At 36.7% G+C, this 18,639-nt stretch overlaps 1 protein-coding gene across 1 annotated transcript; it reads right to left on the reverse strand.

Moving 5' to 3' along the window:
- Positions 1-72: 72 nt before the first annotated feature.
- LOC373321 (guanylate cyclase) lies at positions 73-17,646 on the reverse strand. Its single transcript, NM_214540.1, is given in 23 exon segments — positions 73-395; positions 1,999-2,090; positions 3,099-3,197; positions 3,846-4,020; positions 4,481-4,549; positions 5,222-5,345; positions 5,846-5,986; positions 6,317-6,497; positions 6,850-7,002; positions 7,820-8,060; positions 8,466-8,570; positions 9,090-9,167; positions 9,506-9,689; positions 10,468-10,546; positions 11,247-11,361; positions 11,523-11,683; positions 12,563-12,698; positions 13,163-13,398; positions 13,862-14,011; positions 14,792-14,975; positions 15,266-15,388; positions 15,956-16,125; positions 17,405-17,646. Coding segments are annotated over 23 exon segments (3,378 nt in total). The 5' UTR covers position 17,646; the 3' UTR covers positions 73-254.
- Between the last annotated feature and the right edge of the window lie 993 nt (positions 17,647-18,639).

Genomic DNA, 18,639 nt, shown 5'->3' on the forward strand with positions numbered 1-18,639 from the left:
CGTTTGCTCTAACTCATTTTATCAACAGACCAAACTAACATTTATTGGTTCTTTAAATGTATGAAATATTTTCAGACATTTTATATGTTTCTTACAATGCTTACTGAATCATGTAAGCTTTAAGACCAATGAATTTACCCGACGTTATATTTCACGTGAAGGGGTCGGGAATAACATTCCTTGTATTTTATCAGAAGTATCTGGTAACATTCTTCATTTGTTGTTGATTGTAGTTGTACCAGTGGGTTGTATATTTAGACGTCATCAGGTATGACACGATTAGCAGCGATCTCTATGGCCTCTTGAGTGAGCTTCTGTGGTGGTGGTTTGACCTTGGTGATCTTGTAGCTTGGATCTTGTCCTAGCAACCAGAAGGTATGGATTTCTCCTTTACCCTGGGAACAAATCACACAGAACCATGGGTGTCGATCCTGGGGGATGGGGGGATATATCCCCCCCCCCCCAATATTTTAGGTGGGGGATGGCCTGTACAATCATCCCCCCCCCCCAATAATTCACCATAAAAAAAATGAAAACATGAAGAGAAAAATTAACGAGAGCCCGATGAGAGTAGTTAATGGTTATTACTCGCAAGATGACCATCAATATACACATTTTGCTATCTCATTTTCATAATACATACATACGTACATCGTGTGGGGAAACTGAATTCAGACAAGGATTAATATAGAGAACAGTACAACGAATCATCTTCCTTCTCTATTAATTTAGTGAAACGGCAAAGCTTCCGCGCTTTGCATGAGAGGGGGGCAATGAATCCAGACTAGGATTAAGAGTTATAATTAAATGAAACGTCAAGGTACACAATACAACGAATCGTCTTCTTTTTCTAACAATTTAAGAAAACGTGAAAGCTTCCGCGCTACGCGCGGGATGGGCGACAATGATTTCAGACGTGGATTAAGAGTAATGATTAAATGAAACGTCAAAGCTTCTGCGCTTCGGGCGGGAGGGGGGAACTGAATTTAGACAAGGACACGATACAACGAATCGTCTTCTTTCTCCAATAATTTAATGAAACGTGAAAGCTTCCGCGCTTCGCGCGGGATGGGCGAACATGAATTCAGACGAGATTTAAGAGTCGAGAATGGTACATCGAGTCGTCTTCTTTCTTTAATATTCTAATGAAACGTCAGAGCTTCCGCGCTATGCGCGGAGGAAGGGGAACTTGATTCAAACAAGGATTAAGAGTCGAGAACGGTAGATCGAATCGTCTTCTTTCTTTAATGATCTTATGAAACGTCAGAGCTTCGGCGCTATGCGCGGGGGAAGGGGAACTTGATTCAAACAAGGATTGAGAGTCGAGAACGGTCCAACGAATTTTTTCAAATAATTGAATGAAACTTCAGAGGGGACCCCACCCCCCCCCCCCTCCCTGCACTATATATAGGGAGCGCGCTCTGTAAGTATACAACTTTATACACGAAAAACATAAAAACTAATAGTATAGGCCTAGATCTATATGCGTTATGCAAACATATGCAAACATAACCTCCGATAAATGCTCACTACCTCCGCGTGCTCACTACCGCCCTCCCCTAAAATGAAATCCTGCATGGATACGCGCTAGGGAAGAGGGTGCAACCTGCCACACACTTCTACCTCTTGGTTGCTTTGATCCATTGCCGAAAATATTTGGCACCTATCATTCCCCCAACCACAGATACAAATCGACACCCTTGCACAGAACATTTCAAAAATTAATGATTGTATAAATTTAATCTTCAAGACTTGCTGGCGATTGAAAGATGACATGTCTTTGACATCAACTGCGACTATCTGAAACTATATTACATTATCATTGGAAGTTGTAACGAAAAATATTTTTGTTAGACTTCTCGTTGTATTCCACTCAAATTGGCTAGATGTCAAGAGTTCACTAAAAAAAAAAATTTGCGATTGAAGAACATATTTATCACAGGGTTTGTTTTCAACAGCTGGAATATTTAGAAGGTATAATGTTGTTGGTTTACCTACCTTCATTGGAACAAGGCCTCGATCTTCAAGTTCATAACCACCAAGCTTATCCAGAACCTGTTTGCACCATGGACTAACGTGGATTCGCAGAGCTGTGAAAAAAATCACCCAAGTCAATTCGAAAATGAAATCCCTAAATATATAGACCATAAATTTGCTTAGGCCTTTCGTTGTAGATATGAAGAAAGGAAACAATGCTTTTTCTTATGTCACATGAACCCGTGATTTGAATAAATCTATAAGCAAACTATGATTCCAGGTACTATGGGTCAGTAGTAAAAATAAATAAATAGGGAATACATTTCAAGTTTGAGCGCATGAAAACTATTTCCGAATTAAATGAGTAACTTTAGCTACTTTTTAAGCCTACATTACTCGGTTTTAATATTAATGAGATTTCTGTATTGCAGTATAGGGCCGAGTCTTTTTAATGTGTACCTATTACCGTTTAAGATTTAGAATTAGCTGAATGAGTATAAAGAGAAACATCATTACAAAAACTAGATGGAACTTCGACTGCGCGCAGTCGAAAATGATGCCTCCGTCATAGAGCAATTTTACAAACCAAAACAGAAGAAATTTTTCGAATTCAAGTTCAATTGTAATCCATTAACAGGTTCTCAGAATATTGTGATTACAAGCTATTTTTGCATACATAATGAGCCCATGACCTTTGACCTTGTGACCCCTACATCTAATCAGTTCATCGGCTCTGCAAGTAACATACATGACCAAAGTTTGGCAGCAATCCATCAATCGGTTCTTCAGATAACGCGATCACGAGCTCGTTTTGCATACATAATGAGCCCTGTGACCTTTGACCTTTGACCTCGTAACCCCAAAATCTAATCAGTTCATCGGCTCTACAAGATACATACATGACCAAAGTTTGGCAGGAATCCATCAACCAGTTCTTCACATAACGCGATCACGAGAACAGGGCGTACGTACGTACAGACGTACGTACGTACGGACGGACAACCCGAAAACATAATGCCTCCGGCTACTTCGTAACGGAGGCATAAAAATTGGAGTAATGTTAAATCTGGATATTGATAGGCTAAAATGATTTTTGTTGAAGAATCCAAATGTTAACTGACCAAGTCCATTTGATTCCATACGGGATGCTGTGTTGACGGTATCTCCAAAGAGACAATAACGAGGCATCGTTAGACCAACTACGCCAGCGACACATGAACCTGTACAAAAAGGAAAGTTCAATACAACCATTATATCAACGAATTTAGATAAGACCTTGGTGAGAATCAATATGTAACTGTATTAAATCTGTTCCGCCCAATACCTGGTTTAATTTTTTTTTTAATCGCATTTAAAAAAAAATGAATGTTAACAAATTACACAAAGGATATAACTGTTACTAGTCAGAAATACGTGAATCGACATAACAGGCTTATGATCAACAATTTCATGACTTCAAAATTAGTCTTTCTCGATACCTTCACTCTTGTGATCTGCTATCTACTTTCAAATATCAGCGTAATACCCATTCCACATTCTTACAACTAGCTACTACCCCAGTCTCTCCCAGAATATCTTCTTTTTTGTAAATGTCTTTGATTAGGCAGATAAATACTTGCGCTTTACAAATTTCATTGATTGGAAATGTAATTCTTTTAAATATGCACCTTTGGTATCAAATTCAAATTAAATCCGATCCTATCTGATTCAACCAGAGCGATCAAACCCGAAACTCGGTTTCAAAATGATAGATGACTTGACTACAATATATTTGCATCTTTGGGGGTATATGGTGGAGAGAAGAAAGTGCAGATTGATAAATCATGTTGCCATCAATTAAGTGGTATTGGTAATTAAGTGAAGCTTACCCGAATGGATACCAATACGGAGTTTAAGGAAGACCTCGGGTTTATGAGGTACAATGAATCCTTTGACAGATTCTAAGAGATGATGAGCAGTAGATGCGATCTGACCAGCATGACGATCTCCATTACGGAGAGGTAAACCGGATACAAGCATGTATGCATCTCCAATGGTTTCGACCTGAATAAGATATACATAATTGGATTACTCATGAATTACCAGGGATGTCAATTCAAATTCCATTACGATGTGCTATGCAGCCATATTCAAGGACATTGCCATTGGCAGATCTGGGACCCGTTCACAATGCCCCTTTTCAATGGCAAATGACAAAAACCAGTGACATTTTTGGTGAAATGGGGCCCAGATGGTGTTAAGTCAGTCCCTCCACACCCCCCCCCCCCCCTACCCTCTCCTTTCTAAAATGTTAGAACCTTATTTCTCTTTGCTTTCTCTTTGTTCAGATATCCCTACTGGTAGGTCGTCCAGCGAGTGTTTAAATTCAAAATGTAATTCAGAAAATTGAATTTACACAGCTCTTGGATTAAACGAGAGAAACTGCAATATCATGGATGAACAACTTACAGGAATAGATCTGTAAATTGATGCACTGACTATCATATATCACTCAACTACATACCTTGTACACGTCATAGTTGGAAATAATGGCATCGAAAAGAGTGTACAAATCATTCAGCAGGTTCACGACCTATAGAGACAAATAACATAAAATTCTTAAGTTGTGTCTAATTCCCTCCATGGGGCGTTATTATTTATCCAGTAAGTACTATTTTAGATAAACAGATGGCATGGTAGTACCAGTTAGAAATATTCTAGTAATAGTATATATGTCTCATTTTGCGTGTTAAATATCTATCCCCTATTTAGAACACCGAGTATGAAAGATATTTTATGTAGTATTATGGTTTTAAGTTGGATGTTATAAGACCACAAAATTGCGTGAACAAATTTTAAAAAAAGTTTACATGACATTTGTTATATATCCCAACTTTGAATATTCACCAGGATCGACATTGTAATTATTACCAGACAGTATCAGTCATATTGTAATTGTCAGTATCATTATCGTTGTCATTTTCCATCAGACATAAAAGTTACAGTTTTACATGGTTTTGACTTTGCGATCAGTCGTTGGTATGTGTAAATGAGATTCAATCCCACAGACATGGGAGTGAGATGCCTATAGATCTAGATACGATTAGCCTGATTATAGTCAATATATTGTCCAGCTAGCAATCATTCTTACCAAAATATGGACAAATTATCACATCGGGAAACAACAGAACCTTTCTGCTGGTATATAGTACCCTTGTAAGGTAACTTGTTAGAAACAGGTGTGCAGGGATTAAAGATGGCCTACCTGAATTGGTGTACTAGCCGCAGAGAGGGCAGTAAAACCAACAATGTCAGAGAAGAAGATGGATACCATTTCAAAGGTTTCGGGTAAGACAGCAATACCCTTGATCAGCTGAGATGCAATGGATCTGATTCAAAGGCAATCACAAAAATAAAGGGAGAATATTGAGAGATACAGACAGGAGATGAAGAGAGGTAGACAGGCAAAGGGACAAGCAGACGAACAAATACAGTGACTTAGATTTACAGAAATTGTAGACAAAAGGGAAACATTTACAAGAATTGAAACGAACAAGGAAAGATGAATCTTGAGCAAAATGGTTAGCTTAAAGGGAATAATACAGTGAAATGCGCTTTTATCAGCTACTTATAACTCCAAAGACCCTGTAACAGCAAATAGAGGTTTGTGATAATCATATCATAATTTCAATATTTTGAAGTCGAAATTACTAATCGAGATTATATTTTGATTGGTTGGTTGGTTGGTTGGTTGGTTATTTTACCTGACTGCTAAGAAAGCATAAATGCTTGTAAGTAAGCAACCAGACGGCCGACGGCTTTAGGTCCTCTCCGAGGGACCTGGTAATGAGGATTAATGAATATATCATATTTTAGGTGATGTACTTACGGTGGAAGCATACGATGAAGTAGTTGTTCTGTCTTAGTCTTCTCCTTCTGCAGTTCCTGTGTTCGTTCATCTACTAGTTCTTCCAAGTTATTGGTATAGCGTTCCATGATGGCAATCATGTTGTCCAGAATGTTAGGTTTCCTACGAGCAATTATTAAGCAAACAAAGCATGTTATTAACCTCCATTTTGTTGAGTCTTACATCTTGTTTTTCATAGCAGTATTCGCTCGAACCATTTCTGTTGTTCAAATTTGATTTACATATTGTGGACATTTCTTCTTTTTTCCTCTTCTTCTCATTGAATTCTGCTAGGCGAAGAACAGTGCTTGAGCACAGATTTAATATCGAGAAATAGTATTTAGATGATCGAGAGACAAGAGAAGACAGAAATAAAGTGAAAAGAGATTTAACTACATAAGAACAAGGATACAGATGATTGATGGAAGTCGAAGTGTTTGAAGAGAAACTCACAATCCTTTCTGCAATGGAGCTAACATGGTGCGTACTGCCATGATATTGGGTCGGTCAGCAGGATCTTCAGGCCAGCATGCACGTATCGCACTGAGTACGCAGTCTGGAGCAGCAGCATTTACTGCATTCAGGATCGGACGATACGGCGGCACTTCACCACTCTTCACTCGTCCAATGATATCTGAGAAATGAAGACAATTTTGAAATGAAAAGAATATTCATACATATACATATATACAGACCTTTAATCGATTAGTAGCAGATTTTTTTGTTGATCTCTACAGTCATTCAAACGTTTTTAGACGAATCAAGTACAAACGGAACAGCAATTATATACACAGTACGATATTACCCCCCCCCCCCCCGGCAGTGGCCTTTACTTCTAGTGAAGAACATAGAAGAACAAATCATAAAACCTCATAAACAGAAAGAAATGACATTTCATAAAAAAGTACAAAACTGTATCTACAGGAATAACCAATTTTGTATTTGGATGGAATGAGATGGAAGTGGACCAGTATATAAGGTGTTACCTGCTAGATCCATTTCGTTCTCATGGAAGGGCTCTTGTCTTGAGTAGAGTTCAGTCAAGATGATAGCAAACGAGTATATATCTCCTTGAGGGGAGCCGGCTGTAGGCATGCTCCCTTCTTGTCGGAGATGCTCTGGTGATGTCCACAATTGACCTGAAATAACATTTGAAAAATAATTATTATACCTCTGAATTCACTTCTACCAAAAAGGTGGCTTGGTATTTTGTCTTCAATCTCCAACAAAAATAAAATAATAATAACGTTTTATTTACCCAGGGTAGCCACTTCAGTTATGAAACTGCTCTTCCAGCGGGCCCTGCATAACATAATGTTACTATTAACCTTCTCCAATCTAATATGTTGAGTGCCTAGCTAAAAAGGCAAAGTCCCATTGTTATAAGCCTTTGGTATGACTCGGCCGGGGATCGAACCCACGACCTCCCGTTCATGAGGCGGGCGCTCTAATCATTCAGCCACGTAATTTGACTTACTTTTCTGTTCCATTTACCCCCCCCCCCCCTTTTTTCCCCTCTATCTCTCTCTCTCTCTCTCTCCACATTACATGTACGCCATTGCTAAAAAATATCATTGCTAACAAATATCATAAACTCCATTCCAGGGATCCATTCATTTACATTATTTACATAATACGATACATAATAGTCAAGATACATGTATGGCATAAATAGCTCATTGTTATTATGTATACAATGAAAATTAGCCTTTTGATTTGATTTGATTTGATTTATTGGTTTCTGCATCTTTTTTCTTTTTTTCATCATACATTTTCAAGAACATAATATGGTTTGATACAATATTTTAAGTGTATATAATTTTATACAGATAATAAACGAAATTAAACAAATATATTGAATGCATGATTAACATACATTAGAGGCAGGAGGGCTACAGAAATAAGCAAAGTAGCAGTGTTGTTTAATGAAGGGAATGTGAGAATCCCATGACTTACGGGCTAGTTTTGCATGGTCACCGAGGTCGACATCTTGTTTCTGTCCTTTCTTGAATTCATTCAGGCCGTAGTCAGTGATCTGAAGTACCCAACGGTTATCGACCACACAGTTGCTTGATTTCAGATGCCCATGTGATTTGATCTCTGAGCTATGCAGATAGACGATGCCTTTGACCAGGTCAGCAATCAGTGATGATAGGAACATACTGTCCAGCTTGATGTCATCATTCTCAAGAATATCCTAGAATTTAATCAATGAGTATTGTTCTAATGAACTATTCGCTTGTATTACCAAACAATTGACCCTTATGTCCCTCCGCCCCCCCCCCCCAAGAATGCCTTACATAGAAACAAGAGTAAGTAGATATTTGAAACATTGGGTCTCAAATTTTAAATAATTATGGACGAGTTGGATTTTGATTTTCTTCAGGTTTTCGGTGCAGGGTGTACTTCTACGAGCCTGTTTTCTTTGTTTCATTTAGGTAAATAAAATATAGATATCATCTACATCATCATCTTATATATAACTATAAAAATCGTGATAATAATACTACATTGCTCTTATAGCGCATACCACTGCCTTACCGTCTCTATGAGCTGAGAAACAGAAATATATGAAAGGAAGAGGGGTGCTGTAAAACATTACCTGCAAGCTTCCCTTAGCGCAGTAGTGCATCAGGATACTGATATGAGGACGATCAATACAAGCTCCGATGAAAGGACAAATGTTATCATGTCTCATGTCACGCATCTGATAGAAGGTACATCAAAAATAATACAAACTGGTTAAAAAATGGCCTTGGTGGAAATGCCAATATTTCTAGCATCGTAGAAGAATGTTCACACTATATGCCTTTTGCAGATCAAACTAAATTCAGAAGCAATTGTTCATTTCCTTTGAGAACCATAGAATTAGAACTGTAAAAGCGGGGTTTTTTTTAAATTACAACTCTGTATTCGAGAAAAATAATGTACGATAGAAAAGAATAATAATAATAATAATAATAATAATAATAAAAATAATAATAATAGCCAAATAGTCCACTCCAAATTTTATTAAACCGAAACGGAAAATAAAGTGAAATATAACTCCCGAGTTCCTTAAATAGTCATATCGATTTCATTGTGTCTCCTAAAGTTTGTTAAGTTCATTATTTCATTGCTTAATAAGGATAACTATGTTGATAATAGTAACATTTGAATAGAGTTTAATACAATTGCTCCCCTCTCAGCTGGTCACTGATATGATCATTCTGTATACAGTACTTACTATTTTCAGCTCAGTTCTTACAGCCCTTGTAAGATCAATGTGGTTCTTATGAACTGCATGAAGAGCACACACTGTACCCTGAATAAAAAAGAGAAGAAAAATCACTTATAATAAATACTTCTCAATAAGTCGTGAAACATTATTTAATTAAAGATATATTGATAAAACGATCTTATGTACACATTTATTGTAACGCGTTTGTGGAAACAACAGAATATATCTTCACGGCAACTTTGCATGTGCTGTACATACATGTGTACTAAGAAATAAAGCTACAATTTCGTTAGAAATACCTGAGCTTCTATTCGAGTACTATACATGGTGGGGCGAATGATTATCATGAACGATACATGCATGCATCTCACTTAAACTGAGCAATTTGACATCATCAATTGATAATCTAAACAGCGACTTACCCTGTATGTACCAATGGTAGCAAATATCTGTTGTTTTTCAGCATTCGATATGACCGAGATGGCACTCATAACCATGTTCTTCATGGAGAATCCCTGAGAATTTGTATCCGTTGCTTTAGTTTGTACTTCACTCCAGTCAACCTTCCACACCAAGCTATCAAGTGCTGCTTCGTACGCCCGCTTCCTACAAGAAATCATTACATCCCGATTTCAATTGATTTGATTTGATTTGATTTATTTATTTCCGTTTGATTTTCTCTTTCTTTTGCAGTTTTACAAATATATAACAAACAAAACATTGCACATGTAACACATTTCAAAAGAATATAATGTCGAATAAAGTAACTAATCAAAAACATCAAACAGGAGGGTTGACAAAGTAAGCAAAGCTTGGTAGCATGACTACCCTCAGTGGATACATAATAATACGAATATGGTGGAACAAATATTGGTAAAAGGGGAGAGAGAGAAAAAAAAGAGGGGGGGGGTGTACATCAAGATTCACAGATGTGTGTGGTACAATGTATTTGGATTTCAATTTGATATATGAAGATTAAAAAAGAAGATGCACATATGAATATTGGGTGGCCAACTTGGGATATACTATAGAATGGGAAGCCTCACAAGGTTTCTGGACAATATGAATAGAAGTGTGAGATCAGCGAGCTGGTTTGTATAGACTGTAAACTTTTTTCTGTATACAAAACAGGTTTTGGGAGTATCCCATATTCAAATTATAACTTCCATGAAAAACACTGGTCAAATATTTGAGAGGACTAATTACAAGCAATTCATTAAGTATCACCTCAAGAGTTTTATTACACTTTTTTGTAACTTTCATAACGAACTGAAATTCATTCCATAATTCTTTTGATTTACTTTTTGTAATGCTTTTTGAAATATCAAGGTCAATGAGCTTCGAAACAAAGCAGCCATGTTAACAGAAAGAGAGGTGATTTTACCTGTAAATAAAGAAACCAATTAGTCCTCCAAAGATGATGAGGAACGTTGGTATAGAAGCTCCAAGGTAAAGTGCCCAATCTTTAGATAAAAAAGATGTTAAAAGAATGTAATTATGAAGTAAATTCATATAGATTAGATTAGAAAAAGTTAGTTTAAATGGCTGCTATATTGTCGTTATCAAAAAGAAAAAATATGCGGAAAACCCTGTTAATGTTTATATTTATATTAATGAAATGATATCAGAGGTAAGTATGTTATCACCTTTAAGAAGTATTTGATAAATAATCCTAAAAATAGGGTAAATATAATACTAAATGGAAGGGAGAGAGGAAGGAAGAGAGGGAGAGAGAGAGAAAAGGGAAGAATTAACATAAATTTACTGAGCTGGCATGATGTACATGTAAGTTTTGAGAAGTTATCTGCTCGTATTATTGTAACTGCTTCATAACATTGCAATATTATCCTTATTTTTGTAGGGAGAAAAGGGTCCCCTTTAACCTTTTCCCTTCAAGATTCTGATATTCCCATAGACTTTGTACACAGAGCGGCCGGTTCCCGTAGGGAAAGGGTTAAATTAAGGTGTTTCCTTGGTGACTACAGACTGATTGACATTGACTGCCCAAAAACGAAAGAAACAACAAAACATGGAGAAGTACAAAAAAAACAAAGCGCATTGGAAACAAGGGTAGAATAAATTAATATTGACGGAGAGGAGAAATTGGGGGAACCAACTAATAATACAGACATAGATAGAAATGAGGATATGATAACTATTTACTTGTGCAAAGTTCGCCATGGAATCCACAAGGAGGCATGTCCAGAGGAGGTTCATCTCTGTTATGCCAAACAGGTCTCAAAACGTTTGCATCCTCATCCAAAGCCTCTTCAAAACCCTGTCAAGAAATCGAGGAAAAAGTGTATAAAATCGTGAAAACTATCCATCCATGAAAATGTTAAGACGAATGTTGAAACAAAATGAAAGTAGCAAAAGTCTTAAAACAGTCTTCTAAATATTTGAGCCAGGGCGATGAATTCTTTATTAGTATGTACTTACCCATTGGCCGTTTTCTCTATTAAATGTTCCAATAGGATACATGCCAAGCGAATCTTTAGTCGCCCCTCCATCTCCTTTAGGTATAGGTATAAGATGCAGTAGAACATAGGGCTTTACACCGTCTCCATTCTCATCGAACTGATAGAAGGTGTCAGTCTTACCTATATACAAACAGATCGAAATACAAGCGCTTTATTCGAAACATCAACAAGAGATGACAAATTTACATTGCTCACTGTCCATATTTAAAACAACATCCCGAGATCCTACACTTATTTTTAAGTCAATAACAATCGTTGTATACTAGGCGAAGCGAGAAAAAAAAACATATAACCATCAACAAAAAATCGCACTGTAAGTTGTTTGCATCAAGTTTATATCAATGAACAAAGACTCCTATCGCAAGAAATGTGATCTTGACAGAGGAACATAATGGTTATCTATACTGGGGTTTTCTACTCGAGAAGAATCAGGCTGTACATTCTATCCTGTCATGGCTTAGACTTTGGCCATGTTCTACTTGGAATTTCTTCCCAAAATATTATAACTTAAAGGGAAATGATTCTTTACCTTTTTTTTTTTACCTTGTTATGTGTATGTGAACTTTGTGATATGTTACAATGGAAATGCCTTCTATCTTACCCAGCATGCCTTTTTTTAAACTCCTCCACATCATGCCACCATTCTTGACTTCATTCTAACTCGGCTGAATAAGGACCAATAGACTAAGAAAGCATAAATGCTTGTTTGTAAGCAACCAGACGGCCGATGGATTTAGGTCCTCTCAGAGGGACCTGGTAATGAAGATTAAAGCCTACCAAAAGGGCACTAGCGCATCGACTTGGTTTCAATTACGAGACCACTGCTCTACCGACTGAGCTATCGCGCCTCCTTGAATCTATATTAGTCACTGTCCAATAAAATTGTATGATTCTATTTTGTACTTTATTTTTAAGATGGAATCACTGTGCCTTACACAAATGGTAGGAAACATATTACATAGCTTTACACAATCCAATGATATTGGATTCAAATCTTACTTCGATACGTAGAGTTTAAGAGGGTCGAAACCACTTCTTCTCCATCATATATATCACCCCCGGCCGTGTGTGTGCGATCCAATGCTTCCAAAAGCTGCATCGTGGCATCAAACATGTACACCGATGCAAAGTCAATCTGTCAAAGACAATAATAATAATATTATTCCTCAGTTTTTATATAGCGCTTAATTATTACAATCACTAAGCGCTTCCAAACTTGCAGATTATTACCCCAGCCTTAGCTGTGCTGCCATTACGGCGCTCTAGCATTTCAAGAATTAATTCCTGCCAGGTACCCATTTACATCACCTGGGTTGAGTGTGGCAAATGTAGATCAATTTCTTGCCAAAGGACATTAGATGAAAATTGAACATGGTGAATGGAAGGAATGGAAGTACGACACATGTTATTCAAGACATAAGAAACAAAATGAAATGGATGGGAGAAAGAAAAACATTAATGAGCTGTTAAAATTCCTGATGAAATTGATTACATATCCACTATAGATTGAGAGCAGATTCAACATTCTTAATGTAAATTTATAAAAACAGAACGATTCAATATTCTTAATGTAAATGAATAAACAAAACGAGCACTTACTTCAGCTCTTAATTCTAATTCACCATTGAAAGGCGCATCAAGTGCGTTGTCGATCACAAAGGTTGAAAATCGATCCCAGTTTCTTGTTTTAAGTACAGGTGCTCCAGTAACAATGATAACACTCTTCAAAGCTTCAAGCGCACGGTCATTGTCACTTCTAGTATATTCCCGATTCTTAAAGAGTCGTGCATAATCAGGATTTATCTGATTCAAGTATTCAGATGTGTCCAGGATATCTGCAACATGAGTATAACATTAGATAACATTGTATTACAATGTAAATATGAATATGAATATCAAAATGAAGGAACATAAAATTGAAAGGGAAATACCGTATAAATAGGAAAACAGAGAAATACATATTATAGTCACAATTTCAAATATGATTGGTATGTATTGTCTAAGACAATGCATATGTACATGTACTTTTTAAACTTTTCTTAGGTTAACAGCTCTCCGTTGCCGTGACATATGTTTGCTTCCCTTCGAAAGTTCGAGCTAAATGTTAGGAGAAATCTTTAGCAAAAAATAGTGAGTTTTATATATACTGTAATACACAGAGTACCAAAAAAACAAACACACAATAACCGGGCGGTATTCTGAGCACGATTTTATCACTAAGGGTATTTTGTCTCGCTGAGACAAAAAATCAATCTCTTAATAGCACTCCAGGTTTTTCAGTATATTAGGTTTACTTACAATCGAGACTATGATAATCTTGACTGTCTCTGACTTCTAAATCAACGACGGCTCCAAGAATCACATAATCACCCGAGTCTAAGATTCCCTCATCTAAGGCTGTCATAGCAAATTGACGAAGGTCGCTAGCATCACCAAAGAATACATAAACTAGATAAAACATAAATCATTGATATAAGGTACAGGATGCAATGATTGGTAAACACGAGCATAATGAAAATTACCAAAGATGACAGGTAATATTACAATGACTTTCAATATGTTCTTCAACCGTGTATACAGAGTATTACAATCAAATTTGTTTATCTATTTAATAATTAAAGATTTTGAGCTTGATTTCTACCTTGGACAAATATTTAAATGGATAAAACGAGAAGATTCTCCTTTACAAAAGTCGTGGTTTAAACCATCATCCTATAAAACAAAATATACTCTTTAATATAATTCCAACAATTCGACTGGAAAATTTAAATAAATGCTCATAATTATCCATACTAACGATATTCATTAGCCCCCCCCCCCCCCCCCTGCTTCAGCTGAGAGGTCATAAGTCGCTAAAGCACTCAAGAAACTTTTCCTGCAGGATACCATTTACTTCACCTGAGTGGAGAGTGGCAAATGTAGATGAATTTCCTGCAAAAGGGACATTAGTTCTGTAGTAGGGATTCGAAACTCATACCTCGCTATGCGCAGTCGCTTAATCGCAAGACCACAATACTTCTACAATCTGGGACCTCTTCCATTAAAAAATATGTAGCTCCTAAACAATTCATTTCAATTGAACTCAAATACAGATAACCAATTTTTAAAGGAATATCTCAGGGGCAAGCCTGATTGGTTGAATAACAAGTTGGTCTGAATTTATGAGTTGAATGCAAGAGACCGGTAGAGTGTGCATCTAAATAGACACGAATTACCACCAATACTCACTTCTTGTTGTTTCTTTAGTCCGTTGGATAATTTCAGAGAAAGGATCATCCATTTCGTAGTCCCATGGATCGAATCCTGCATAATACTCCTCGTGCAGAATCTCATAATCTCGCTCATCAAATTTGTCCTTCATTGTGTTAAAGATGTTCCGGTACTTTGTGATATTTTCAACAACTACTGACACCTTTATTCAACAAAAAAAGATAATACATATTAGTGGCGGTGGTGGTGGTTACTAAAATAATAATCCCAGTAGTAGCGGCAGGGCAAGTTCACACTTAAAAATTCATAGTATAGAGGTAGATCTCTAAAAATTTAAATGGCCGATGTGATTAATGCAATCAACAATAGGATACCTACACCATAAATGTAAGTATTGCAATACAAATAAAACAGAGAGATGAAAAAACATAGCATTGTCTAGGAAAAAAATCGAAAAGAAGACAGAAAGAAGCATAAGAACGAATCAATTACCTGATCCCAGTCGTATCTTTGTAGTGTAAGGATCATGGCTTCGACAACTTGGATGCTTGGTGGAATGGTACGAAGGAAAGTTGGATAGATGGATTTGTCCGATACTGGATTTTCATCACAAACCTGATAGCAGTCAAAGAAATGCATTCAATTTTATCATAATGCTCTCAATTATATTCAATGTTTCGGCCAAAGCCGAACACAGTTCTCTCTTTAAATTCAATTAATCTACAAATCAATTGCCTTCACTACTCGATCATCAGATTCTCGAGGATTAGAAGTACCTGTCATCCCTCTTAAGAAAAACTATTCAGCTCTCTGTACAGATAATTTTTACCCCAAAAAATGTATTCGAAGTCGAATATTGATGATGAAAGAATAACAAAATTAGGTTTCCTGAATACGACCCCCCCCCTAAAAAAAAAATATATATATATATATATATAAATAAATAAAAAAGATATTAGATCTATCTAGACTAGACCTAGACCTATGTATTCTTTTATCAATAATTGTCTTCAAACTCATTTTTTTTTTCGAAGGGGATTCTTTGAGGAAGTATGTCTTAAATGACATCCTCTTCCACATTATGATACAATTTAAGTGAAACTTTGCAATCAAATTGTTGGCGAATTAGGGGCTCTAGCTAAAGACGCATAAGAGAGATGAGCGGAAGAAGGTAATACTTACATAGTCGATCATGGGGATGTTGAGAGCAGAGGCAAGACGACCTTCATAGGTACAACCACAACCCGGTCCAATAACACCAACAAAGCCTCGTTTCCACCAATCACTTACGGCATGCATTCCGATGTTAATATCACAGTGGGTGTCAACCCATTCAAACTGAACGTCAAATCCTTAAAATATAAATTAAATAAAATCATCAATGTACCATCGGATTAATGTACATGAGGTAGCGTTTATATGTGCATGTATGTAAAGTATGTAAAATTAGTATTAGACTATTTTTTAAATATAAGTAGTCTAGATAGTAGTGTCCCCTGTTCCTCTCATCATTAAACGCGCCCCCTAATTTCATGCGCCTACAAATAGTACAAGACAGTAGTCTACAAGCAATTTCTCTCAATATTTTGGTTTTTGTTTGTTTGATTGATTTTATTTCTGAGTGCAAAAAGATAAAAACTCAAGTTCAAAGTACAAAAATTCGAACAATAACAAATGCAATGAATAAAATGTTTACAAAAGTAAGTAAACAGAAAATCATATACACTTATATCATACAATAAACATGTAGACCTACGAAGCATACAAATATGATAAGAAATAGATTCTAGTCTATACAGATCTAGTCTAGATCATAAGCACATTATCACAACACTACAGCACTACATCCTGACTTATGGATCCTGCTGAGTATCGTCGTAGAAGTAGATCTAGATCTAGACCCTAGTAAATATTTTTCAATAAATTAGAGAGGTCATTTAGAACGCAGGAGACCACCATCGTAAGCGGCTAGACTGGAGATGGATGGCGGCCTCATACATGTAATACTATAGTACTAGTATGATATCATTATGTTACTTATCAAACTCGAAGGTCTTTTCGATGTTACGTTATGATAATGTGCTTAGGTCCAGACCTAGTCTATGTTCCCATCGGGATTGTGGTTTATCCTCTTTATAAATAATTTCATGCACTGCGACCTCACAACTCTTTAAAAATGTCCTCGCTCGTTTCGCTCGCTCGTGAATGAATTTTCAGACCGGCATCACACCCAACTGCAAAGTATGATGCTTAAGCAATAAGCAGTAGACCCTATCTTATAAATATATTCTAGGCATAAAGAGAAACGAATATCATGATATTGAAATCATCCCTGATATTGATGATGTAAATGTAGGCCTAGAGTCTAGTCTAATCATATTGTAGGTCTAGGGCCTAGGGGTATTGACCTAGTAGTATAGATCTAGAGTCTAATGTCTAAAAAATAAATTGTTTTTTTTTTCGCCTTGAAAGTTTGAGATTTCCCTTTGTAGTCTAGGTCAGTGCCCTTTCTTGTCGGTCTTTTTTGCCCCCCCCCCCCCAAAAAAAAACACTCCACAGTTTGAATGCAACACAGTCATCATGGTCACAATGACTTTGGAAGAAATTAATAAAACAAGGAAAAGGACTCACCATTTAGAATGTTAGAATCTTGGTTGGCCAGTGATATTGCTAATGGTAAAGCACCAAGAGCGGGAAAGCCCAATGTTCCTTGGTCTCCGTCTGCGGTCGTCCATTCTGCCAGTAATCCAACGTGAATCTTGGTTCTTCCGCGATCTTCGTTGATGATGGTTGGATTGAAGTCCAATCTCGCAGTCACTATCGTGATCGTAAAGGCGACCAACAATAGGAACAGGTGTCGTGCATGCGCCATAATGCACACGCGCGTTGGACGAAATGTCTTTCTTTTTATTCTGATCCCGCTGTTACCCTAAATATTTATCCCTGCATCCATGGCTGGTTTAAGTTTCTTTCCCCTGTATTTTGTGTTGTTTTGAGACCAAGGGCAAAATATAGCGCGCGCTTATCAAGTATTTTTTCCTTTGTTTGTATTACGCGCATTCACTTAATGCGCGGTGCCGGTGCCATGGGTACTAATAGCGTTCAATGTACTTAATACTAAACAATTAAACCGTCTGCGCACTTTACTTGACAATGCAATGCGCTAATATCTTTTGTTAACACAAGCGCATTTAACAATGGTCAGGAAATCGTTGCTATGGTTATTCTAAAACGGTATAGGGCACCAAACTCAATCATTTAAGCACGCGGTCTTTAAAAACGTCAAAATAGACATGACATCATCTGATTCTAGTGAAAATCTTTGACACGAGATCAGATAATTTGGATATGTTTCTTTGCCAGAGCTAATAACCTTAACTAGCTGCGGTTTTTATTGAATAATCGATTTTATTTACCTAGTATATATTTATAAAAACATAGAGATAATGGCAACATAATTTCGGAAGGATCAAACTGCTCAGCTGGGCTATTACAGAATAGCTATTAACCGAGGGTTCCTAAAAATATGGTAGAGGTTATTTATGTATGGTTTAGATATTAATTCTTTAAGAATGAGGTTGCCCCTGCATAATTTTAAAAAAATATTGCAGACTTTCTGTGCAAAAGGCCAGATAGCCACTAAATCGGAAGGGTATGCGAAGACTTTTTTTCTCCTATATTATCGGAGATGATTTTTGTATATTTTTAATGTTATCAGACTATAAATCAGTAGCTTCAAACAAGACGATTTCACACAGTTATTCCTCATGATCATGTGCCTTATATTTAGTCGTAGTCGGAAAGAAAAGGAAGTGTCCTTTTTGAATCTCGATTTGTGTTCATCATTAAGAACACTTTCTAATTGT

Source organism: Strongylocentrotus purpuratus, unplaced genomic scaffold, assembly GCF_000002235.5.
Source record: "Strongylocentrotus purpuratus isolate Spur 01 unplaced genomic scaffold, Spur_5.0 spur5_scaffold_3, whole genome shotgun sequence".
NCBI lineage: Eukaryota > Metazoa > Echinodermata > Echinoidea > Camarodonta > Strongylocentrotidae > Strongylocentrotus > Strongylocentrotus purpuratus.